This window comes from Bos indicus, chromosome 5 (assembly GCF_029378745.1).
Source record: "Bos indicus isolate NIAB-ARS_2022 breed Sahiwal x Tharparkar chromosome 5, NIAB-ARS_B.indTharparkar_mat_pri_1.0, whole genome shotgun sequence".
In the NCBI taxonomy this organism is placed as follows: domain Eukaryota; kingdom Metazoa; phylum Chordata; class Mammalia; order Artiodactyla; family Bovidae; genus Bos; species Bos indicus.
This window is the reverse complement of record NC_091764.1, coordinates 42,555,677-42,582,170: the sequence shown is the minus strand read 5'-3', so window position 1 is coordinate 42,582,170 and position 26,494 is coordinate 42,555,677. Positions and strand designations below refer to the sequence as shown.

The following is a 26,494-nucleotide window of genomic DNA, read 5'->3' as shown; positions in this document are numbered from 1 at the left end:
TGAGGTATAACTGAAAAATAACATTATATTATTTTTAGCAGTAAAATGTAATGATTCACTATTTGTGTATACTGTGAAATGATCACCATAATGAGTCTAACTGACCACACATGATTATAAATTCTTTTTCTTTTGATAAAAACTTTAAGGTCTATTCTCTTGGCCGCCTTCATATATGCAACATGGTATTAATTATACTCACCACACTGTATATTACTTCCCCATGACTTACTTATTTTATAACTAGAAGTTTGTGCCTTTTGACTTCCTTCACCTGTTTCACCCACCTCCAACCCTGGCAAGCCTCTGGCAACCATCAAACTGGTCTTTATATTGTTATGCTTTTTTTTTTTTAACAACATGTTTTTTAAGTTTTACTTTTCTACATATTTTCAGGAATAAATATCTGGGGTGAAACATTGCCAGTACACATAATTGATAGTGAACCATCATCTAGTAATCTGCTTAGATATATAATATATGTCAATATTTAGTAAATTATATAAATTTCCATTAACAAGGCAATTAAATTATTTAAAATACAAAAAAACTTTTTTTCCTTTCCTATTTATAGGGATCTAAATAGGAAAATTCAATATACTCAAATATTTTCAATAATTAATTTCTTTTTTCTTCTAGGTTTGTTTTCAAAATTTTCATATTGCTTTGAGACATAAATGAACATTGATGGTGACATGTCATCAATCAGAGAATTTTCTCCTATATTATCTAATTTGCTAATAACTCATAATGATTACCCTACACTCACTCAAAAATAGAAAACAAAAATTAGATGATGTTCTGGGCCTCACCTTCCACAGTCCTCTACAATCTCCATTGGTCTTTGTGAGTGTTTCATTTCAGTTAAAGAAAATGGCAGTTATTCAGGCAATAATGTATTAGAATGAGATGCTATAAAAATATCACCCACTTTTCAGTATGTCCTTTGGGTTAAAAGGCTGCAGGTAGCAGAATTGGGAACTACACATTTGAGAGCAAGAAGAAAAGAAATGACATGTAAGTGGTGGAAGGGAAATGTTCACCCTTCAATTTTTCAGATCATCTGGTCCTTAAGGAGCCTGAAATCGTTAAGTCCCAGTTCCCCACCTGATCCCCTCTTTGGAAAAAAGATGTGTAAGAAACAGACCTGTATTTCTTTCTAGCCTTGGGAGACAAAATGATGTTAGAACCCCTTATATTTTCCCCCCTCTCCTAAACTTGGATCAAGGCAATTATATGGATACTACATTGACTTGTTGCATTTTAAGGGCAAAGAAATTCTGCTTTGAAAAAGTATACAGAAAGTTTTAAATTATTCTCATTGAAATTTAGAAATAAGATATTTAAATTCAGAAATAAGACATTACTCATTAATCTAACAGTTAATTTATATTTCTTCTACTTTCAAAGAATAGATGGCAATATGTTGTATTTCTTGCCTATGTAAACCTCTTGGTTGAAATACATGTAGATGTTGGATTTATGTAGCTAACTGAGAAAATATTCAAGTTTTACTTCAGTCTTTTCCTACTAATTTATATGCATACTATATAAACTTACTTGTGGTAGATTTGGAAGTGCCTAGAAAAAGGCTCCTCTGATAAGATAATACCAACTTGAATGTAACTCAGAAATTTTCTTCCATCAGGGTGAAAACAAAAATCAGCTGTTTCAGGACCCTAATTCCCTGTTTGTAGGCTTGCCAGAGGAAAATTTCACTTTAATTCCCAGGACAGAATTCTATGGGCAGGCAACTTCCTTATGTCTATAATCTTCACTCACTCTTCCTCTTGAGAAGAGTGATTCATAGGATAACTAAGATTGGGAGATGAAACTGACCTTGAATCTCTTTTTGGAGTATTCTATCCTCAGGTTGAAGGCAATTTCTCCCTGTGGCATGAGAAATAGGCAAGGCTCTGCTGTCCAGAGGAGGCCTTGAGATAAAGGTGAGGTCATTTAATTTTGGAGCAGAAAAGAAACAAGAAATCTGAGTTTGTGCACAGGGTAACTCAGATTCTCTAATTCTGAACTACTATTAATAAAACTTACATTTTGATTTCTATTTGAGTGACTCTTGCATATTTTTTTTTAGTTAGTTCAAGAAGTCAGAGGGGGAAATAATGAATTTTCATACCTCAAAACTCTGATAAATAATTCATGGGGAACAAAAGATTTGAGGAAAATAAATAAGTGTGGCTATTGTATGAGGGTAGTACCCAAATAGCTGTGCCTGCTGCTTTGAATAGAAATCTATGACCAGAAATATTCACCAGGAAATGTCAGTTGCTCTGTATTCACACATTATGTGTGGGAGGTTGAGGAACAAGTGACTGAGGTCTTACACCTAACAATGGTCTTCCACAGGACTCTGGGAGACGTGGGATGTACCCAGTGAAAACTGCATAATTGAGAGGCAAAAGCAAATTAGTAACTGAAAAGGAAATTATGAATTACTTTAACCTAGCAATTGGTAAAGTTTGTGAATTGTAGCCTATCACTGCTCAATGCAGATGATCAAGTACACAAAGTATTAACAAGAAAGATGTGTCTTAGTTTTCCTGACTCCAGAGAGGTAGCTCAGATTCATGCCTGATGGACAATGAAAACAGATGTAAATATTCAGAGACAGAGAAAATATTAGCAGGAGCAACAGCAGGCAGGGCTAAACTGATTTTGCTTTAGAAACTGGAAGAGTATAACGATGCAAAGTGTGACCAGCCAAGTATGGGATCAAAGGAAAGAATCTCCAAGATCAGCAATATAACTGCTGTGTTGTTTTACCTGAGACTGACAGATCTATACTGTCTGTACTGGGGAGGCACTGGTGGTTAAGCAAGAATCATCTTAGTGATGATCATATTATGATTAGTCACCTATGTGCCTAAATTAACCTGTAACATACCAAGAGTTGTTTCAAATATTTTTAAATTATTCTAATTTCTAAAGTTCCAAGCTAAATACTCTCATTATCAATGTAAAAACACATGAATCAGGTGAATATTATGTGGTTATACAGTTGCTATCTAGCATAGAGTTCTCTTAAAGGAATCCATCAGGTGACAAGAAACAGACTAACTTTAGAGTTTACCCAGATTACTAGTTACATGAACACCCATCACTAATTGGCATTTGAAGATGGCTTGAGCCAACAGAAACAGAAAACTACCCAATACGTGAATTTAGCATAATTATATAGTCTTATTAAGTTTCAGATAGTCATATCCATTTTCATTTTACTTTAGTCTTTCATATGACAGAACATAAATATTTCTAAAGATAATGTCTATCAACTAGCCAAGGTCTGAAAATCCATTATTATGCTTCACAACATAGTGGTTTATTTATTTAGGGTTCACCCTTAAAAGTTTTTAGGGAACCCAGAGTGTGTTTTGCCTTAGGAACAAAAACTCAATTTATCACTCAATATTAAGGAATATTTTGAGGTACAATTCATCTATAATAAAACAGAAAACTACATGGTTGAATTAACCTATACTAGAGAACTAATCAGAAGACATTCTTTTAATTTGCTCACTTCAATAGACGCCATCATGTGATATCTATGTCTGTATGTACATGGACATAGTATACAAATCCACACGCACACTCATATCCCTATATGCAAAAAAAAGAGTGATAGATATGTAAGTACATGATGAGTTACAGTTAATAAATTCCCAATTAACGCTATTGAAATTTTATTACTCACCATCAAATTCTGCTGGTCCAACACCTACTATAATTATTGACATGGGAAGTTTTGAAGCCTTCAAAGAGAATACAGAATTTGTTCACAATTAAGAAACTGAATTAGGAAAACAACTAAGAATTAGGAAGAAAATAATATCCTAAGTATTGACACTTTTTCACAGAAGTTCATTAAAATACTTTTGGACATATTTAATATTAACACAGAATAATATACTTGATTCCACTCTTATCCTTTCTGAACTCCATACATATGCTAATTCACTTGGATTTTCTTCAGGAATGACCAGTCTTGGATAATATTATTTTTTTAAAAAACTGATTATTTGCTTACACTTGCTATTTTCAGGCAAAATCTTCCTAAGCTGACTCTGGGTATCTTTAGTCTCTTTTTTCATGTTCTCTCTCTATTTGAAGATCTTTTTGTTACTGAAAGGTGAAAAAAGATACCATATTTGTGAAAAAGTAGTGCATGCATGCATGCTAAGTTGCTTCAGTTGTGTTTGACTCTGTGTAACCCTATGGACGGTAGCCTGCCGGCCTTCTCTGTCCGTGGGATTCTCCAGGCAAGAATACTGGAGTGGGTTGCCAGTGCCCTCTTCTAAGGGATCTTCCCAACTTAGGGATTGAACCCATGCCATTCTTGCATCGGCATGCAGGTTCTTTACCAATAGGGTCACCTGGGAAGAAAAAGTAGTACTCTATCTCATTTATAGTTATGGTTAGGAAAAGCAATTTTTATAGTAAATGTGTGACTACAATGATAATTATAGAAAGTTATTATTAGTATGATTAAATAATTTTATGCTAAGACTATGAGATCCACCAGCAGAAAGATGGAACAATATAGCAACCACATCATTAGGTCGTTGAAATATGAATAATTGTTCTTCAGTACATGTCCTATTAGTTTATTTTTTATTTTAAGTTTTTAAAAAATTTTAATATTGGCCGCCATAACGTGTGAAGTGATATCTAACTGGGGTTTGGGTTTGCATTTTCCAAATATTAGTGATGTTGAGGCTCTTTAGCTTGTTGATCATTTGTGTATCTTCTTTGGAGAAACACCTTTCAAGTTTTTTTTTTTTTTAACTTTTTCTTTTGTATAGGAGTGAAAGTGAAAGTTAGTTGCTCAGTCATGTCTGACTCTTTGCGACCCCATGGACTGTAGACCGCCAGGCTCTTCTATCCATGGAATTCTCCAAGCAAGACTCCTGGAGTGGATTGCCATTCTCTTCTCCAGAGGATCTTCTTGACCCAGGGATCAAACCAAGATCTCTTGCATTGTGGGTAGATTCTTTACCATCTGAGCCACCAGGGAAGCCCAATATAGCCAACTAACAATGGTTTCAGGTGAACAGTGAAGGGACTCAGCCATACATATACATATATCCATTCTTTCCCAAACTTCCTTTCCATCCAGGCTCCCACATATTATGCAAGATAGTGTGCCACATAATGTGCAAGCTTTTACCTCTCTTTCATTTTGTGTTTGGTTTTGCTAAGTATATGTCTATAGAAATTTGATTTTTCCCACATGTAACTAGTTTTTTTCACACAAACAGCTAATTATATGCTAGTAATAATTATGTCATTAATAACTATGAAATATGATAAACAATCTTTCATACAACCATTTTTACTAATGTCTACTTCGTGTCAAATACTGCTCAACTTGAATATAGAAAGGTAAGTAAAACCAGATATAATTTTATAGATTGCAATCTAATAAATACAGATTTTATAGATTATAGTCTAATAAAGAAGACAATCAATTAATCATAAATGTAGCACATAATTAGCAACTAGTCCCCATCCAGTTCTATAAACATAGAAATTAGCACAGTTCTCCTGTAACTAAAATGCAAATATTAATAAATATTCTGTACAAATTGTAAGACTATATACATTAAACTAATAAACACACTCATGCACATGAAGTTGATGATATTATTTATTTTTATTTATAAAAGAGTTGTCTAGATAATGCACTGGCTGCAAAGGCATTTTGTTTCACAGTTAAGTCAACTAAGAAGACTTCAGTTAATTAACCTAAGTAGCACCATGCTTTCATTTAGCCAGCCCAAGACAGAATGACTCCTACTTACATTAACTATGGACTCCTTAGTTTGAGCCATATCTGAGATAACACCATCTGTCACAATTAGGAGCACAAAATACTGGGAGCCATCCTTTACGGAAGCAGCATATCTGAAAGGCAAATAAAAGGTAAACAATACCCAAAATAAAACAGTTTCTCTCACATGATAGCTGCTAAATATAATTAGGAATAGTCAACACATCTGTTAATCTCAAGAAAATATTTAAACATTTGTTAGGAGCCTATATTATGCAAATTCTCAAATATACAGTTTTTTTTTCTCTGAAATAGCACACTAGAATAACAGCATGCTGCTAGAATAACAGCATACAAGATATCACACTAGAATAACAGCATACTGGATGCTGGCACACAGAAATGCTGGGAAGCCTTAGAAATTCATTCACTAATAAAAGGTGAGCTGGAAGGTATGTTACCACAGAGAAATGGCTATGGCTTTTGGAAATAGACATCTTGTCTAAGCAACATATAATGTGTATGATCTTCTGCATAAATTGCATAAGCTACCTAAACTTTATTTTCTTATCTTTAAAATCAAGATAATGCAACTTTCTATTGTTAATAAGGAAATTTCATGTATGGTAGTAAATATTTATACCATTTACACTGGTAGATTTTTATGTATGTTAAATTATATAAATGATTATTCTTGTTTTGGAACTAGATAGCAGTGATGATTGCATAACACTGTGAAAATGCTAAATGTCATTGAACTGTAAACTTTTTTAAAATGGTTGGTTTTATGTCATGTGAGTTTCACCTTAATTAAAAAAATGCAATGGAAGAAAAGAAATACTTTTTGACAAAGCTATAGTTCTAGGTCTTTAATACATGTTAAATTGGTGATATAAAAAACAAAGACAAAAATTAGGCATGTAATGAGAACATATTCTAGTACTTATCTTCTGTACTCTACTGCAGAATTCTCACCAAATAATACTAGAAATAAACAGGAGAATTTTACTACTATATTTTCTCTTTTTTTCCATTTTGTTCTCCCATTCTGAGTATCTTGATGACATTCTCAATAGAATATGTTTTATGACTTTTAGTACATAACTAGTATAATGGTCATATCTAGTAATGAAGAAGCATTATGGTATGAGTAATGAAGAAGCTCATAGAGGACAGTTTATAAAAAATCATCAAGTAAATCACAGAAAAATTATTTCAATGAAATATCTGCTGATTATCTATGAAAATCAGTACCTGATGGACTCTATAATAATAAAGTTTGAATACATTGTGGACAAACCAATGGCCTAATAGATCAGGGCAAAATTTAATTTCTTGTAAAGCAGAATTAATAACTATATGAACAAGAAACACTACAACTTTGCCACAGACAAGAGAAACTAATAATTACACATCTGTTAATAAAATGTATGGTAATTTTATAGACTTATGAAGAGAATACAGTCTAAGTGACAGTTTCATACACTATGGAACCAGTTCTACAACATATAGTCAAAAATGCTCCCACAATGTTGAACAACTGATCTTGGCACTAAGACATTTGTATTAATGTGACCGTAACATAAGCAATGGAAAATCCAAAGTATGAACCTACTCTCCTACTTTATATTAAAATTTTTTTTCTTAAGAAATAGGATAATGTCCCTTAGGAGTTAATTAAAAAAAAAATTTAAGTACTCATTATTTTTAAAAAGCATTTTTTACTGACTATTCCTCAAAAACATAAGGTTTATATTTCATGTGATTAACAGGAGGAAGCTCTATACAGTAGCAAAAACAAGAATGGGAGCTGACTGTGGCTCAGATCATGAACTCCTTACTGCAAAATTCAGGCTTAGATTGAAGAAAGTAGGGAAAATCACTAGGCCATTCAGGAATGACCTAACTCAAATCCCTTATTATATGGTAGAGGTGACAAATAGATACAAAGGATTAGATCTGGTAGACAGAATCCCTGAAGAACTATGGACGGAGGTTCATAACTATACAGGAGGTGGTGACCAAAAGCACTGAAAAGAAAAAGAAATGCAAGAAGGCAAAGTGATTGTCTGAGGAGGTTTTACAATAGTTGAGAAAAGAAGAGAAACAAAAGGCAAGTGAGAAAGGGAAAGATATACCCAACTAAATGCAGAGTTCCAAAGAATAGCAAGGAGAGATGAGAAAGCCTTCTTACATGAACAATGCAAAGAAATAGAAGAAAACAACAGAATGAAAAAGACTAGAGATCTCTTCAAGAAAATTGGTGATATCAAGGGGATATTTCATGCAAGGATGGGCATGATAAAGGACAGAAACAGTAATCACCTAACAGAGCAAAAGAGATTAAGAAGAGGTGGCAAGAATACACAGAACTATATAAGAAAGGTCTTAATGACCTTTAAGGTCATCATGGTTATCTGGTGATAAACCATGATGGTGTGGTCACTCACATAGAGCCAGACATCCTGAAGTGTGAAGTCAAGTGGGCCTTAGGAAGCATTACTGCAAACAAAGCTAGTGGAGATGATGGAATTCCAGCAAGCTATTTCAAATCCTAAAAGGTGATGCTGTTAAAGTGCTGCACTCAGTATGTCAGTAAATTTGGAAAACTCAGCAGTGGCCAAAGAATTGGAAAAGGTCAGTTTTCATTCCAATTCCAAAGAAGGGAAATGAAAAAAAAAGTTCAAACTACCATACTATTGGGCTCATTTCATATACTAGCAAGGTGATGCTCAAAATCTTTCAAGCAGGCTTCAATAGTATATGAACCAAGAACTTCTAGGTGTACAAGTTTGACTTAGAAAAGGCAGAGGAAACAGAGATCAAATTGCCAACTTTCACTGGATCATAAAGAAACCAAGAGAATTTCAGAAAAACATCTGCTTCTGCTTCATTGACTATGCTAAAGCCTTCAACTGTGTGGAGCACAACAAACTGTGGAAAATTCTTAAAGAGATGAGAATACCAGACCACTTTACCTGTGTCCTGAGAAACCCGTGTGCAGGTCAAGAAGCAACAGTCAGAACCAAACACGAAACAATAGACTGATTTAAAATAGAAAAGAAGTGCAATAAAGCTGTATATTGTCACCCTGCTTATTTAACTTATATGCAGTGTACATCATGAGAAATGCAGGGCTAGATGAAGGACAAGCTGGAATCAAGATTGCAGGGAGAAATATCAACAACCTCAGATGTGCAGATGATACCACTCTAATGCAGAAAGTGAAAAAGAAAGAGACTGTTGAAGAGGGTGAAAGTTGATAGTGAAGAAGTTGGCTTAAAAATCAACATTCAAAAAAGAAAGATCACAACATCTGGTCCCATTACTTCATTGCAAATAGAAGGGGAAAAAGTGGGAACAATGACATATTTTCTTTTCTTGGGCTCCAAAATTACTGTGGGCAGTGACTGCAGTCATCAAATTAAAAGATACTTACTACTTGGAAGAAAAGCTATCACAAACCTAGATAACATATTGAAAAGCAGAGACATCATTGCCAACAAGGTCCATATAGTCAAAGGTGTGGTTTTTCCAGTAATCCTGTACAGATACGAGAGTTGGACCATAAAGAAGGCCAACTGCTGAAGAATTGATACTTTTGAATTGTGGTGCTGGATAAGACTCTTGAGAGTCCCCTGGACTGCAAGGAAATATATTTATTAGAAGGACTGATGCTGAAGCTGAAGTTCCAATTCTTTGGCCACCTGATGCTAAGAGCTGACTCATTGAAAAACACCCTGATACTGGCAGGAGGAGGAGGGTCAAAGGATGAGATGGTTGGATAGCATCACTGACTCAAAGGGCATGAGTCTGAGCAAACTCTGGGAAATAGTGAAGGATAGGGAAGCCTGGCACCCTGAAGTCTATGGGGTCTCAAAGAGTGGGACATGAGTTAGCGACTGAACAACAGTAACAATAAATGGTAGAGAGAGATGTTTCTATGAGTTCAACAACAGTATGGCTTTTATGATTTTCATACCAAATTATGCTTTAAAAATGGTGAGATGGATTATAAAAAATTGAGTATTATGTAATATAAATATTACTCTAGGTGGCTTAATTGATCTCTTTTTGGTGGGGGGGTATTGTTTACCTTTTGAAAATTAATTTTCACTGGAGTGTAGTTGATTTACAAGTTAGTTGTGTTAGTTTCTTTCTGCTGTACAGCAAGATGAATCAGTTATAATATATTCACTATTTTGTGGATTATTTCCGCATGTAGGACATTGAAGAGTATGGAGTAGAGTTCCCTGTGTTATACAGTAGGAAATGGCAACCCACTCCAGTGTTCTTGCCTGGAGAATCCCAGGGACGGCGGAGCCTGGTGGGCTGCTGTCTCTGGGGTTGCACAGAGTCGGACATGACTAAAGTGACTTAGCAACAGCAGCAGCATTACAAGTTATCTACATTATATATAGTAGTATGTAGGTATTAATCCAGATATCCCAATTTATCCTTCCCTCACCTTTCCCCCTTGGCAAACATAAATGTGTTTTCTACATTTGTGACTATTTCTATTTTTTTTTTTAAATAAGTCCACTTGTACTATTTTCTATTTCTAGATTCCACATATAAGCAATATCCTACAATATTTGTATTTCTCTGTCTGATTTACTTCACTCAGTTTGACAATCTCTAGGTCCATCCATGTTGCTGCAAATGGCATTATTTCATTCTTTTTCGTGATTAATATCCCATTATACATATGTACCAAATCTTCTTTATCCATTTCTCCATAAATGGATATTTTGGTTCCTACCACGTCCTGGCTACAGTGAACACTGGGATGCAGTTATTTTTTTGAACTACAGATTTCTTGGATTATATGCTCCTGAGTGTGATTGCTGGATCACATTGGTGATGGACAGGGAAGCCTGGCATGCTGCAGTCCATGGGGTCACAAAGAGTTGGATATGACTGAGTGACAGAACTGATTACTATTTTCAGGTTTTTAAAGGAACCTCTATACTGTTTTCCTTGGAAGGAAAGTTATGACCAACCTAGACAGCATATTAAAAAGCAGAGACATCCCTTTGTCAACAAAGGTACGTCTAGTCAAGGCTATGGTTTTTCCAGTGGTCATGTATGGATGTGAGAGCTAGACTATAAAGAAAGCTGAGTGCCAAAGAATTGATGCTTTTGAACTGTGGTATTGGAGAAGACTCTCGAGAGTCCCTTGGACTGCAAGGAGATCCAACCAGTCCATCCTAAAGGAGATTAGTCCTTGGTGTTCATTGGGAGGACTGATGTTAAAGCTGAAACTCCAATACTTTGGGCATATGATGTGAAGAGCTGACTCATTTGCAAAGATCCTGATGCTGGGAAAGATTGAGGGCAGGAGGAGAAGGGGACAACAGAGGATGAGAGGATTGGATGGCATCACTGACTCAATGGACATGGGTTTGGGTGGACTCCGAGAGTTAGTGATGGCCAGGGAGGCCTGGCGTGCTGCGGTTCATCGGGTTGCAGAGTCAGACACGACTGAGTGACTGAACTGAACTGATACTGTTCTGCATACTGGCTATACCAATTTACATTCCCACCAACAGGGTAGGAGGGTTCCCTTTTCTCCACACTCTATTTAGCATTTATTGTTTGTAGATTTTTTTTTTGATGATGACATTCTGACTTATGTGAGGTGATACCTCATGGTAGTTTGACTTGAATTTATCTAATAATTACAGATGTTAAATATCTTTTCATGTAATTTTTGGTCATCTGTAGGACTTCTTTGGAGAAATGTCTTTAGATCTTTTGCTCAATTAAAAAAATTTTTTTTTGTATTGAGCTGCATGAGTTGTTTATATATTTTTGAGATTAATCCTTGGTCAGTTGTTTCTTTTGAAAATATTTAATCCATTCTGTGGGGTTGTCTTTTCATTTTAAGGTTTGCTTCACTGTGCAAAAACTTTTAAGTTTAATTGGGTCCTATTCATTTATTTTGGTTTTTATTTTCATTCCTCTGGGAGGTGGATCAAAAAATCTGTCTGCAACATGTCAAAGAGTGCTCTGCCTATGTTTTCCCTAAGAGACTTATGATATCCAGTCTTATATTTAGGTCTTTAATCCTTTTTTAATTTCTTTTTTTATATAGTGTTAGAGAATGTTCTAATTTCATTGTTTTGCATGTAGCTGTCCAGTTTTCCATTGGACAGCACCACTTATTGAAGAGACTCTTCTCCAGTGGATTTTCTTGCCTCCTTTGTCATAGATTAGTTGACCATAGGTGCATGGGTGTATCTATGGACTTTCTATTCTGTTTCACTGATCTATATTTCTGTTTTTGTGCTAGTACCATATGTCTTGATTATTGTAGCTTTCTAGTTTAATCTGAAGTCAAGAAGCCGTATTACCTCAGCTCTATCTTTCTCAATATTGTTTTGATTTTTAGAGATATTTTGTGTTCCCAAACAGTTGTAAATGTTTTTGTTCTAATTCTGTGAAAAATGCTATTGCTAATTTGGCAGGAGTTGAATCTATAGATTACTCTGGGGTAATATAGTCATTTTGATGACACTGATCCTTCCAATCCAAGTACATGGTATAGTGCTCCATCTGTTTGTGTCATCTTTTAATTTCTTTCTTCAGTATCTTATAGTTTTCTGAGCATAGGTCCTTCAATAGGTTTATTCTGAGGTATTTTATTCTTTTTGATGTGATGGTAAATAGGATTGTTTCCTTAATCTCTCTTTCTGATCTTTCATTGCTAGTGTATAGAAATACAAGGCATTTCCATGCATAAATTCTGTATCCTGCAACTGCACCAAATTCATTGATGAGCTTTGGTAGCTTTTTGATAACATCTTTAGGATTTTCTATGTATAGTATCATGTCATCTGCAAACAGTGACAGTTTTAATTCTTATTTTCCAATTTGGATTTCTTTCATTTCTTTTTCTTATATGATTGTTTTGGCTAGGACTTCCAAAACTATGTTTAATAAAAGTGGCAAGATGGACATCCTTGTCTTGTTCCTGATCTTAGAGGAAATGCTTTCCATTTGTCACTGTTGAGAATGATGTTTACTGTGGGTTTGTCATACATGGCCTTTATTATGTTGAGATATGTTCCCTATGGTTTTCCCAGTGATCATGTACAGTTGTGACAGAAGGTCCAAAGAATTGATGCCTTTGAATTGTGGTGCCAGATAAGACTCCTGAGAGCCCCTTGGACAGCAAGGAGATCAAACCAGTCAGTCTTAAGGGAAACCCTGAATACTTGTTGGAAGGACTGATGCTGAAGCTGAAACGGACTGATGCTGAAGCTGAAATGCCAGTATTTTGGTCATCTGATGCAAACAGCTGGCTCATTGGAAAAGTTCCTGATGCAGGGAAAGATGAGAGCAGATGGAGAAGAGGGTGTCAAGAGGATGAGATGGCTGGATGGCACTGATGAAATGGACATGAACTTGGCAAACTTTGGGAGATGATGAGAAACAGAGAGGCCTAGTGTGGTGTAGCACATGGGGTTGCAAAGTGTCAGACATGACTGGGTGACTAAACAGAAGCAACAACTTGTTCCCTGTATGCCCACTTTCTGGAGAGTTTTTATAAAAAACTACTGTTGAATTTTGTTAGAAGTTTTTTCTGAGTATCTACTGAGATAATCATATTGATTTGATTTTTCATTTTGTTCATGTGGTGTTATCACATTGATTTGTGCATATTGAAGAATTCTTGCATCTCTGGATAAATTCCACTTGATCATGGTGAATGATCCTTTTAATGTGTTGTTGGATTTGGTTTGCTAGTATTTTGTTGAATATTTTTGCATCTATCTTCATCAGTGATACTGTCCTATAATTTTCTTTTTTGTAATATCTTTGTATGATTTTGGTATTAGGGAGATGGTGAGCACACAACTTAGGAGTGTTCCTTCCTCTGCAATTTTTTGGGAAAAGATTGAGAAGGATAGGTGTTAATGCTTCTCCAAATATGTAATATTAGTAGAATTTGACTGTGAAGCCATCTGGTCCTAGACTTGTGTTTGTTGCAAGTTTTCTAGGCACAGTTTCATTTTCAGTATTTGTGACTGGTATGTTTATATTTTCTGTTTCTTCTTGGTTTAGTGTGGAAGGTTGTAACTTTGTCCATTTCTTATATGTTGTCCATTTTATTGGCATATAGTTGCTTGCAGCGGTTTCTTATGATTTCTTTGTATTTCTGTGGTATTGGTTATGCTCCTTTTTCATTTCTAATTGTATTGATTTGAGTTCTCTTCCTCTTTTCTTGATTAGTCTGGCTGAAGTTTATCAAATTTTACCTTTTCAAAGAACCAGTTTTTAGTTTCACTGATCTTTGCTGTTGTTTCTTCTGTCTCTATTTCTGTTCTTTATTATTTCTTTGCTTCTACTAACTTTAGGTTTTGGTTTTTCTTCTTTTTTAGTTGTTTTATGTGTAAGGTTAGGTTCTTAATTTGACATTTTTTCTTGTTTCCTGAGGTAAGTTTGTACGGATTTAAACTCTAACTTTCTTTTACTCACCATTTGCATGGAAAATCTTTTTATCCCTTTGCTTTCAGTCTGTATGTGTCCCTAGGTCTGAAGTGGGTCTCTTGTAGACACCATAATATGGGTCTTGTTATTGTATCTATTCAACCAGTCTTTTGATTGGAGGCTTTAATCTGTTTAAGGTGTCTATCCATATGTATGTTCCTATTGCCATTTTCTTAATTATCTTGGATTTTTAAAAAACTTTTTTGTATTGGAGTATAGCCAGTTAACAAACAATGTTGTGATAGTTTTAGGTGAACAGCAAAGGGTCTCAGCCATACATGTATTTCTTCCCTTATTTTTTCATTTTCTTCTCTTGTGGTTTGATGACTATCTTTAGTGTTGTGGTTGGGATACATTTCTTGGGAGTGTGTGTATCTACTGTAGATTTTGGTTTGCTGTTTCTGTGAGGTTTTGATATAGTAGTCTATATATGTTCAAGGTTGCTTTAAGTTACTGGTGTTCTTCTTGCCTTGAGAAGTTCCTTTAGCATTTGTTGAAAGCTGGTTTGGTGGTTCTGAATTCTCTTAGTTTTGGCTTCTCTGTAAAGCTTTTGATTTCTCCACTGAATCAAAATGAGAGCCTTTCTGCATAAGAGTATTCTTGGTTGTAAGTTCTTCCTTTTCATCACCTGAATTATATCATGCCACTCCATTCTGACCTGTAGAGTTTCTGGTGATATATAAGTTGATAACCTCTTGTGAATTCCCTTTTATGTTATTTATTGCTTTTCTCTTTTTACTTTCAACATATTTTCCTTGTCTGTAACTTTTATCAATTTTATTAATATGTATCTTGGCATGTTCCTCCTTGGAATTGTCCTGTATGGGACTCCCTGTGATTTCTTCACTTTAGTGTTTCCTTTCTCGTGTTAGGGAATTTTTCACCTACAATATCTTCAAATGTTTTCTGACTCTTTCTCTTCTCCTTCTGGGACCTCTATAATACAAATGAGACCCCAAGGCCACTGTGACTGTCCTCATTTCTTTTCATTCCTTTTTCTTTTTTTTATTGAAGTATAATTGACTTACAGTGTTGTGCCAGTCTCTGCTGCACAGCAAAGTGACTCTGTTATACACATTTAAACATTATTTTCTATATTCTTTTTCAGTATGGTTTACACAGACTACTGAGTATAGTTCCTTGCACTATATATTAGGACCTTGTTTTTTATACATTCTTTTTTAAAAAATTCTGTTCTGAGGTAGTGATTTCCGCTACTCCATCTTCCAGCTCACTTACTTGTTATGCTCCCTCATCTTTTATTTTTTCTAAACATAGAAAATCACTGCAGATGGTGACTGCAGCCATGAAATTAAAAGACGCTTACTCCTCGGAAGAAAAGTTATGACCAACCTAGATAGCATATTCAAAAGCAGAGACATTACTTTGCCAACAAAGTAGTCAAGGCTATGGTTTTTCCAGTGGTCATGTATGGATGTGAGAGTTGGACTGTGAAGAAAGCTAAGCACCGAAGAATTGATGCTTTTGAACTGTGGTGTTGGACAAGACTCTTGAGAGTCCCTTGGACTGCAAGGAGATCCAACCAGTCCATTCTGAAGGAGATCAGCCTTGGGTGTTCTTTGGAAGGAATGATACTGAAGCTGAAACTCCAGTACTTTGGCCACCTCATGTGAAGAGCTGACTCATTGGAAAAGACTCTGATGCTGGGAGGGATTGGGGGCAGGAGGAGAAGGGGACGACAGAGGATGAGATGGCTGGATGGCATCACCGACTCGATGGACGTGAGTTTCAGTGAACTCCAGGAGCTGGTGATGGACAGGGAGGCCTGGCGTGCTGTGATTCATGGGGTCGCAAAGAGTCGGACACAACTGAGCGACTGAACTGAACTGAAACATAGATATATTTTATTGAAGCATAGTTGACTTACAATGTTTCAGGTGCACAGCAAGGTGATTCAGTTATACAAATTCACGTATATTATTTTTGAAATTATTTTCTATCATAGGTTATTATAAGATATTGACTATAGTTTCCTATACTATACGGTAAACCTTTCTGTTGCTTGTTGCATATCTATTTTTTAATTAGAAATCTAGCATTTTATTAATACTAAGTCAAATAAGTGGAATCAAAATATCATAATTTTTTTAGTTAGGCAAAAATTCATGTTTTCTAAAATTTATATACATTATACATATTTATATGCATGTGTACAAAAGTGATACAAGGTCAATACATAGAAATCACTTGCATTCCTATATACTATCAATGAAAAATCAGAAAGAAAAATTAAGGAATCAATACCATTCACCATTGCAACAAAAAGAATAAATTATCTAAGAATAAATCTACCTAAAGAGACAAAATAATTGTATACACAAAATAATAAGACACTGATGAAAGAAAAAAAAGATGACAAAAACAGATGGAGAGATATTCCATGTTCCTGGGTAGGAAGAATCAATATTGTGAAAATGACTATAATACCAAATGCAATCTACAGATTCAACACGATCCCTATCAAATTACCAATGGCATTTTTCACAGAACTAGAACAAAATTTTCACAATTCATGTTGAAACACAAAAGATCCTGACTAACCAAGCAGTCTTGAGAAAGAAGAATGGAGCTGGAGGAATAAATCTTCCTGACCTCAGACTATACTACAAAGCTACAGTCATCAAGACAGTATGGTACTGACACAAAAACAGAAATATAGACCAATGGAACAGGATAGAAAGCCCAGAGATAAACCCGCACACTTATGAGTACCTTATTTTTGACAAAGGAGGCAAGAATATACAATGGGACAAAGAGAGCCTGGACAAAGTAGTGTTGGCAAAACTGGACAGCTACATGTAAAAGAATGAAATTAGCACACTTCTTTCCACTATACACAAAGGTAAACTCAAAATGGATTAAAGACCTAAATGTAAGACTGGAAACTATAAAACTTTTAGAGGAAAACACTGGCAGAACAATTGACATAAATCAAAGCAAGATCCTTTATGACCCACCTCCTAGAGTAATGGAAATAAAAACAAAAATAAAAAAGTGGGCCCTAATTAAACTTAAAAGCTTTTGAACATCAAAGGAAACTACAAACAAGGTGAAAAGACAACATTCAGAATGGGAGAAAATAATAGCAAAAGAAACAATTGACAAAGAATTAATTTACAAAATATACAAGTCCTATATATCACTGAAAGGCATTAGTTGTCTTCATAAATTCAATCTCTTATTACTTCTATGTTGCTATGGAATATAATCTTAGATATGAGTGATTTCACAATTGAGATTGTGATCGATATCGCTTTCATGGATGCTTATTTAAATAATAAAATTTTTTTCTGGTTGAACAAATATAGGTCCTAACATAAGCCAGTGTATAGTTTTCATTTGATATTTTGATATAAAGTTCTTATTGAAGTATCATGATAGCTCAATGGAGATTCTTTTTACTGTATATCTTTTCCTTCACTTTCTCGGAGGTAAATTATTAGAAAACAACTTGCATTTGTGGAGCCATGCCAACAATAAAATTATGATTTCATTCTGGTCCAGCACACTAAAATAAACAAATTATTTACTCACCTTGCTACATGATTAATTACAGGAGCAAAATTGGTTGGCCCATACAGTTGCACAGATTTCAGACTCCTATAATAAGCTTCCATGACACCATCAATGCCATTACAGTAGGGATTTTGGGGGTTCCCATTCTGTAGAAAGTTACAGCAAAAACAGGAAAAGAATGAATAATGTCTATAAAAATAATCTAAAAAAGAGGACAACACATGTTGATATCCATAAAGCCTTTTTCAAAGAAAACTCAGTTATATATATATAATAGCAAATAATAATAATAAATTGAGTAATCAACAATAGATTATAATATATCAATATTAAATAGATTGTGATATGTGGTAATGTGCAGTCATTAAAAAACTTTAAAAAACTTCAGTTCAGTTCAGTTCAGTCGTTCAGTCATGTCCGACTCTTTGTGACCCCACAGACTGCAGCACGCCAGGCTTCCCTGTCCATCACCAACTCCAGGAGCTTACTCAAACTCATGTCCATTGAGTCGGTGATGCCATCCAACCATCTCATCCTCTGTCATCCCTTCTCCTCTAGCCTTCAGTCTTTCTCAGCATCAGGGTCTTTTCCAGTGAGTCAGTTCTTCGCATCAGGTGGCCAAAGGATTGGAGTCTCAGCTTCGGCATCAGAACTTCCAATGAATATTCAGGACTGATTTCCTTGAGAATTGACTGCTTGGATCTCCTTGCAGTCCAAGGGACTCTCAAGTCTTCTCTAGCACCACAGTCCAAAAGCATCAATTCTTCAGCGCTCAGCTTTCTTTATAGTCCAACTCATACACCCATACATGACTACTGGAAAAACCATAGCTTTGACTAGACAGACCTTTGTCAGCAAAGTATGTCTCTGCTTTTTAATATGCTGTCTAGGTTGGTCATAGCTTTTCTTTCAAGGAGCAAGCATCTTTTAATTTCACGGCTGCAGTCACCATCTGCAGTGATTTTGGAGCCCCAAAAAATAAAGTCTCAATGATCACTGTTTCCATTGTTTCCCCATCTATTTGCCATTAAGTGATGGGATCAGATGCCATGATCTTAGTTTTCTGAATGTTGAGCTTAAAGCCAACTTTTTCACTCTCCTCTTTCACTTTCATTAAGAGGCTCTTTAGTTCTTCGCTTTCTGCCTTAAGGGCAGTGTCATCTGCATATCTGAGCTTATTGATATTTCTCCTGGCAATCTTGATTCCAGCTTGTGCTTCATCCAGCTCAGCATTTCTCATGATGTACTCTGCATAGAAGTTAAACAAGCAGGGTGACAATATACAGCATTCACATACTCCTTTCCTGATTTGGAACCAGTCTGTTGTTCCATGTCCAGTTCTAACTGTTGCTTCTTGACCTGCATACAGGTTTCTCAGGAGGCAGGTCAGGTGGTCTGGTGTTCCCATCTCTTTAAGAATTTTCCACAGTTTGTTGTGACCCACACAGTCAAAGGCTTTGACATAGTCAATAAAGCAGAAGTAGATGTTTTTTATGGAACTCTCTTGCTTTTTTGATGATCCAACGGATATTGGCAATTTGATATCTGCTTCCTCTGTCTTTTCTAAATGCAGCTTGAACATCTGGAAGTTCCTGGTTTACATACTGTTGAAAACTTCAGTATCTTCAGGTACAGGGTAATGAGTAATTATATCTTCAGGTACAGTGTAATGAGTCATCAAATATCATTGTGAGCCATGGCATTCCACAATCAAAAGTGCTAAATTGGTAATACGGGGATATTTACCCTTTCTTTTTCCACAATACCTATTCCTACACATATTTCAAATAAAAAGATGGGGTTTACCTTAGATCCTTTTGATTGTTTAAAGCTCAACTTCAACATTTGTGCCAGCCTCAAACTCACCAATTAGGGATTCAAAATTTTTGTTCAAGAGCTCTTGTAGGGAAAAAGCAATTGGCCATGATGGCAATGGTCAGGTTCTCTTGCCCCAGGACCTCTTGCTTTTGCCTCATTTCATAAACAATGACTTTCCATGGTTATGTAACATCTGAGATCATTTATAGCACTGTGCCTGCATGTCATGATGTACTCATTTGGTCATGGACCACTTTTTTTTTTCTGTAAAACTGTATAAGCTCTACCTGAAAAGCCCTTGCAGCTGTGTTATGGCTGTGTCTGCTGAGTCAATCATCAGAGAATACAGCAGGGCTGCATTATGGCTGCCGCACCAGCCATTAGAGAATAAACGTGTCTGCAGTTCCTGTGGCTCCTTGAATCTTCTTCCAGTTTCCTTGCTTGCACCTTACCTACCCCAGGTTCAGTGAACAGTGTGAATAGTGAGACACTTCCCTTGCTATCTGAAAGATTATTTGAATTCGGTTTGATAAACATTAACGATTGTTAATATATATATCACAAATTCTTACCATGGAAATGTGAAGGTTTGGTAACATTAGGTAGTACACTAACTGCAAGATTGACATGGACTGAAGTTTTTCTATTTGCCATTTTCAGCATCTGCAGTTATATATTGTAGTTATTTAGGATGAGGTTAACACAAAAATTAAATGGAGTACTATCTCTCCAAAGACCTACTTAACCTTTGTCTGTCTTATTCAAGAAAAAAGTGCTTTGAAAAAAGTTAAAGTCATATAGTTATTAGGTAAAATTAAAGATGAAGCATTATCATCATCACTTTCTCAATTTTAGAAACTATTTTTCATAAATTTAGAGTGTGACCTTCTATAAATATTTGAGTTCGGTTCAAAGAATCATTTAAGATGCAAAGAATAAAAAGTCTCTCCTTTGCATAGGTTTGGTTGTAAGGAATGAATATGGAGGCAGGAAAAACAGAAAAGGAGAGAATTAGATAACAAATGGAAAAAAATCATACACAAAGGTGAGGAAAAACTTGTGGAAGGAAAATTAATATCATTTAGTTTAGCGTAACTATTATTTTTTATTATTCCTTTCTTAAGCTTTAAAATAGTCAGGACCTTTTTCCTGAGGCACACAAGACATAGGATCACATGAGTGATTTTTGTGGTCTTATAAATTTCTGGGAAATTTTAATTCTCTAGGACACAACAAAATTGCAACAGATATTCATTTTTTATATGACATTGGGTGTGGTAGTATATGGGCTATTTCACAGAAGAAAATTAAAACCTCCAGCAACCTTTCCCAAAATGGGGGTGATAGAACAGAAAAATCAAGAATACATATGGGAAAAAAATTAAAATACAGCTCTTAAAATATATTAAAGAAGATAAAGTCTCATCATATAGGAGGTTCTGGAAGTGTGTGTGTGTGTGTGTGTACATAATGGGGCTCATAAAGGACATATCTAAGAGGTGCTATTATTATAGATGCTTTTATAAAATGTGGTTTAGTAGTGGTTAAGAACAAAGATTCTATAATAAGACTGACCTGGGTTCAAGTCCTGTCTTCTGGAAACCTGATTAAATTCTGTGACTCTGGGCTAAATTATGCAACTCCTGGGGGTACTCTTTTCACTGTATTTAATATGAATGGCTCTTGATAGTAGTGTGATGTGTCAACTCATCTCATGACATACCTATCAGACAAGAATTTTATGAAGATTGTACAAGAAATGAGCATAAAGTATCTGGCTCGATACTCAGTAATTAGTAAATATTAAATTATTTGTCTATTCTTCTTGCAGAACTCAAAAAAAAAAAAAAATCCCATTATGTTTTTTTTGTAACAAGAATAAAAACAACAAAAAATACCTACAAAAATTGTTGGGCATAGAAGACTTTAATTTCACAATATATAGAGTAAAGCAAGGAGGCATTTCTATTAGGAAAATTTAAATTTTTTCCAAAATGATATCTAACCATTCCCACATTGTTTTTCCCATTATTTTTATAAAAAAATGCAAGCGAGAATAAGGCTGATTGGGCCTATAAGCACTATCTGTGTGAAGTTTATTTTAAAGGTAGAATACAGTACATTGCTTATTTGTAATCATACAATAGGAGTGGATTTATGTAAATTAAACATTAATTAGATAAATATTTGAGTCACATCTACTCCATTATATTGAAAACATAATTAATTATACCTATAATTATTGCTTTACATTTGAAAAATAATAATTCTACCAATAACTGATCCTTTATATTTGAAAAGAAATGACACTTTGGAAGATGGAAGAATAAAGATAGCTACTCATTCTTTGATACCCTTCCCCTTGAGAGGTGAAGGTTACTTCCACTACCTCGAAAGTGGGCTGAACTTAGTGACTTGCTTGACAAAAATGAATGTAGGAGAAATAACTTTCTGAGACTTCTAAGTCCTTGAAGTTTCTTCCCCAGCCTTTTAGAATATCCACTCTGAGAAAGCTGATTGCTGTGTAAGAAATATGACTACCTTGAGATAGTAGCCCACAAAACCACATTGATAAACTGTATGTAGAAAGAAGGAAAGATGCCTAGAGAATCCAGGTATTTTAGCCATCCTAGCTGTAGGCATTAGTCATGAGCAAATGAGACATCTTAGTGGATGTACTAGCTCCAGGAGATATGACATGAAGAAAACCAAGGAACCCAACCAACAGTCAGAACGGAACACATATATGGCTCCAGTAGAACAATTCCAGCCATATCTAGCCAAGCAAGGCATCCCAGGTGTGGCCCAGGTATCTTGAACAAACGTACCATTCTCTTGTATTATGCTCAAATTCTTGACCCACAAATCATGAATATAATGGAAGGTCTTACGTAGCAACCAAAAACCAGAATAGGTTTTAAATCATATGCACTTTAGGTAGACTTGTTGCTAATTTATTTGTGTTTTTTCCATTAATATCACACTTCTAAATCAATCATTTACCAAAACTGAGCTGATTGTGTAGTTATAAGAAGTTGCTACCTGAGTAATTAAGCATAAGCAATGAACCTATGAAAAGATCCAAAATACTATTTTTTTTCCAAAATATCAATTATTTCCATGTATTCTTACCAATGCAAACTCATGAGATATCCTTCCATCTGGAGGCAGTTTTGCACCAAAACCTAAAGCTGGGAACATTTTATCACTGTCATAATCTTGAACGATTTCTCCCACTGCTTTCAGTGCCATACCATAGGCATTCAGTTGATAAGGATTCATGTAGTGGAGAGAAGTGGGCTGGGCAGGGTTGCCTGATGACAGAAAAAAAATGAAAACATGAGAGATCATGCTAAAGGTATAATTTTTAGACATTTTTCTTGATATCTATTTCACATTGAAATATCAATAATATGTTTTTCTGCCTACATTCATAATGTGTTAAATATTGGGTTGGCCAAAAAGTTCATTCAGGTTTTTACATAACATTTTATGGAAAAATCCAAGCAGACCTTTGGTCAACCCAATAGTTTCTTTTGGATGCACATGACATAGAGATATTTATTAAATTAGATCAGACATGTATAAAATTTCCCAAAGATATTCAGACTTTTTTCAAAAATTATTTCTCATTGTCAATGCCATAGGCAATTCTTGAGTTTTAGCCCCAGAAGCATAAAAATAATTTTGTTGATCATATTTTATTGTAATATTTATTTAAAACAAACAAACTATGTGCCTTTGGCTTGACTCCTTATGCCTATAAATCAAAGGACCCAATTGATGTTAATAGGTTTCAACAATTATGAGCCTTCTTAAAGTTGTATCACAAACATAAATTGAATATGTGAGACCTATCCCAATTTAATTACTTGAAAAGAGGAGAACATGGTGATTTTCAAATTTATGCTGAAAATCTGAATCTGAAAAATTATTCAGTTTCTAACTAGACACTAAGTTAGGAGTAAAAAGGCCCAAAGTAAAGTCTTTCCATCTGTAGGACAACTAACTATAAAATTCCTGTTAGAAATCCTACTACAGTGTTTACTGAGAAGAAAAACTAAGATTATATATGTGAAAGTGATTAAAAATTATAAAACACCATAGAAATGTAAGAGAAGGAAATGGCAACCCATTCCAGGATTCTTGCCTGGAAAATTCCTTGGACAGAGGAGCCTGGTGTGCTATAGCACATGGGATCTCAAAGGGTCAGACAGGACTTTGTGACTAAACAAATGGAAATGTAAAGTTTACTACTGTTATTGTGTGAGTCATCCACAGATATAGGATGTCTCACATGAATAAAGATGAATTTGACAAAGAAAGCAATATATGTGCCACGACTCAAATTCACTGAGATTCAGATTCAGTTGCCCTAATTACCAGCACAAAGGCAGCCTGAAAGTCCCTTTAGTTTTTTAAGTGAAAATGGAAATTGAATGGGACTTGTAGCAGTTCATAAAGCTCACTTCTACATTAAAACATTGCCCAAAGAAGGAAACCCGCAAAGCATAGTTCTTTTTTGTTAAGGAAAAAGTAATAATAAGCACTTGGGTTCTGGAGAGAAACAAAGTAAAGATCTCCCTGTAGTTTATAATGCATATAACAATACCCAGAACATTTTTGGTTTAAAGATAATTCATCGTGTAAATGCTTATATATTTACAAGTGTTATCAGCATTCAACGGTCACATGACAAAAATTTTTTTTTTAAGTGTCTTATGATCAAGATGGGCCCTAATGTTTCCTTCAGCTTGACTAACTTTAGAAAGGCTTCTCCTGACTATAGGCCCTTGACCTCTTATTTCTTAGAGCAGTTACTTTAGAAACCTTGGAATTGTGAATTCATTCTCTGTTCCTTTGAAGTATAAATCTTTCAGGAATGTCTTTCTCAGAGACCTGGGAGTCATTTCTTTGAAATGTAATAATCAAGAAAAATATCACCTCTGTTGCTTAGTCTCTATGAGAGAGTAGGAGCCTAACTTCAATAGCTGCTAATTAGAAAACACAGAAGGCTTCCCCATGGCTTAGTGGTAAGGAATCTGCCTGCAACGCAAGAAACCAGGAGACTGGGGTTCGATCCCTGGATCCTTGGGTCAGAAAAATCCCTGGAGGAGGAAATGGCAACTAATTCCAGAATTCTTGCCTGAAAAATCCCATGGACAGAGAACCTGGCAGGCTACAGTCCAAATGGTCGCAAAGAGCATGCAGTAAACACAGATGGCCTAATCACACAGACTAATTTCGGCTCCAGTATCTCTCAATACCTTTCCACTAGTTAAGAACAGCACTTATGAACTCTTTCATCTTTTGTTTTGGAGGAGAAGAGTTCAATTTCTTTCTTCCATTGCTGTAGCTTTGGTCTCTATTGCAAAAATCCTGACAGTCTTCCTTGTCTGTTTAACTTACCTGGTGCAATTTTTGACAGCTCTTTCTAAAGTAGATATTTTTGTTTCTTGTTCAAAGACCTACTGGAATCACAGATAAATAATGCCTCTACTTGCCTAAGAGATTATTTAACCCAACTCTCAAATATAAGAGTTGTTACCCAATGGTTGCAATACACGACTAATTCTATTTCTCTAAGAGAACCTCAACTTAAAAGCACTACTAGTACCCCAGCATATCTAAACACTTGGCCTATCATGCCTGCTGCTGCTGCTGCTAAGTCGCTTCAGTCATGTCCGACTCTGTGCGACCCCATAGATGGTAACCCACCAGGCTCTGCCATCCCTGGGATTCTCCAGGCAAGAACACTGGAGTGGGTTGCCATTTCCTTCTCCAATGCATGAAAGTGAAAAGTGAAAGTGAAGTCGCTCAGTTGTGGCCGACTCTTAGTGACTTCATGGACTGCAGCCTACCAGGCTCCTCCATCCGTGGGATTTTCTAGGCAAGAGTACTGGAGTGGGGTGCCATTGCCTTCTCTGCTATCATGCCTAGCAGAGCCCAACTGTACCCATTCAAAGATGTTCCCTATCTCTTTCTAGCATCTTCACCCAGACCAATCTCTTCACTGTGTCACTAATGCTATCTTTCTTTCCATCTCTACCACTAAGTTTGCCACCCAATTCTGAAATTCACTTTTACAGTTTTTGTCTCACACGCATGAGATGACCTTCCTTATTTAGTCTGGCCTTTATTGTCTTTCCTCTTCTACTCTTATGCTTTTGTGTTCTGCACCACAGAATTTGGCAACTTCTTGAAACTGGGACCACAGTTGTACCATCTCCATATCAGCAGCAATGCACATGGAAAAGTAAACTTGTACTAAGTTAATAACATTGAGTTATCAGCTAATAACAATAATAATTATAATAGCATAGACCATAACATACATGCTATTATAACATGTATGAACTTACTTCATGTTTCACTTAGTCCCTTTTCAACAAGCTTATTACACTTGTTTTTCATATCAAATAACTTTCAGACTAAGTAACTTGCCCCAATTACACTGTAATAATTGGTCAAACTAGAATAAGAATCTGGGTATATTTCATAGCTCTTACTGTTAGTTATAACTCTTTGCTTGAAGATTTTGTAATATTTTAAACCTTGCATATTATAAAACATACATGATTTTGTTTTAGAGGTCACTATGCCTTCATAAAAAAATAACACTTGAATAAGCTCTTTTGACAGGAGAAGGAAATAGCAACCCACTCCAGTATTCTTGCCTGGAGAATCCCATGGACAGAGGAGCCTGGCAGGCTACAGTCCATAGTGTGACAAGAGTTGGACATGATTTAGCGACTAAACAATCACCAAGCTCTTTTAAAAAATTTATTGAGATATAATTTATATAACTTACAATTAACCCATTTAGAATGCACAATTCAATGATTTTAAGCATATTTA

General features: G+C 35.3%; 1 protein-coding gene across 2 annotated transcripts in view; it reads right to left on the bottom strand.

The window, feature by feature from the left end:
* The window catches only part of CPNE8 (copine 8), a 280,044-nt gene that overhangs the window by 14,258 nt on the left and 239,292 nt on the right, over nucleotides 1-26,494 (bottom strand). The window contains exons 15-19 of one of the 2 annotated variants that reach the window (XM_070789278.1): nucleotides 22,769-22,950; nucleotides 17,837-17,964; nucleotides 5,817-5,919; nucleotides 3,710-3,767; nucleotides 1,840-1,934 (exon numbers count right to left, since the gene is read on the bottom strand). In XM_070789278.1, the coding sequence (XP_070645379.1) occupies nucleotides 1,840-1,934; nucleotides 3,710-3,767; nucleotides 5,817-5,919; nucleotides 17,837-17,964; nucleotides 22,769-22,950 (566 nt within the window). The remainder of the gene's footprint in view (nucleotides 1-1,839; nucleotides 1,935-3,709; nucleotides 3,768-5,816; nucleotides 5,920-17,836; nucleotides 17,965-22,768; nucleotides 22,951-26,494) is intronic. The other variant, XM_019960805.2, reaches the window with a different exon arrangement.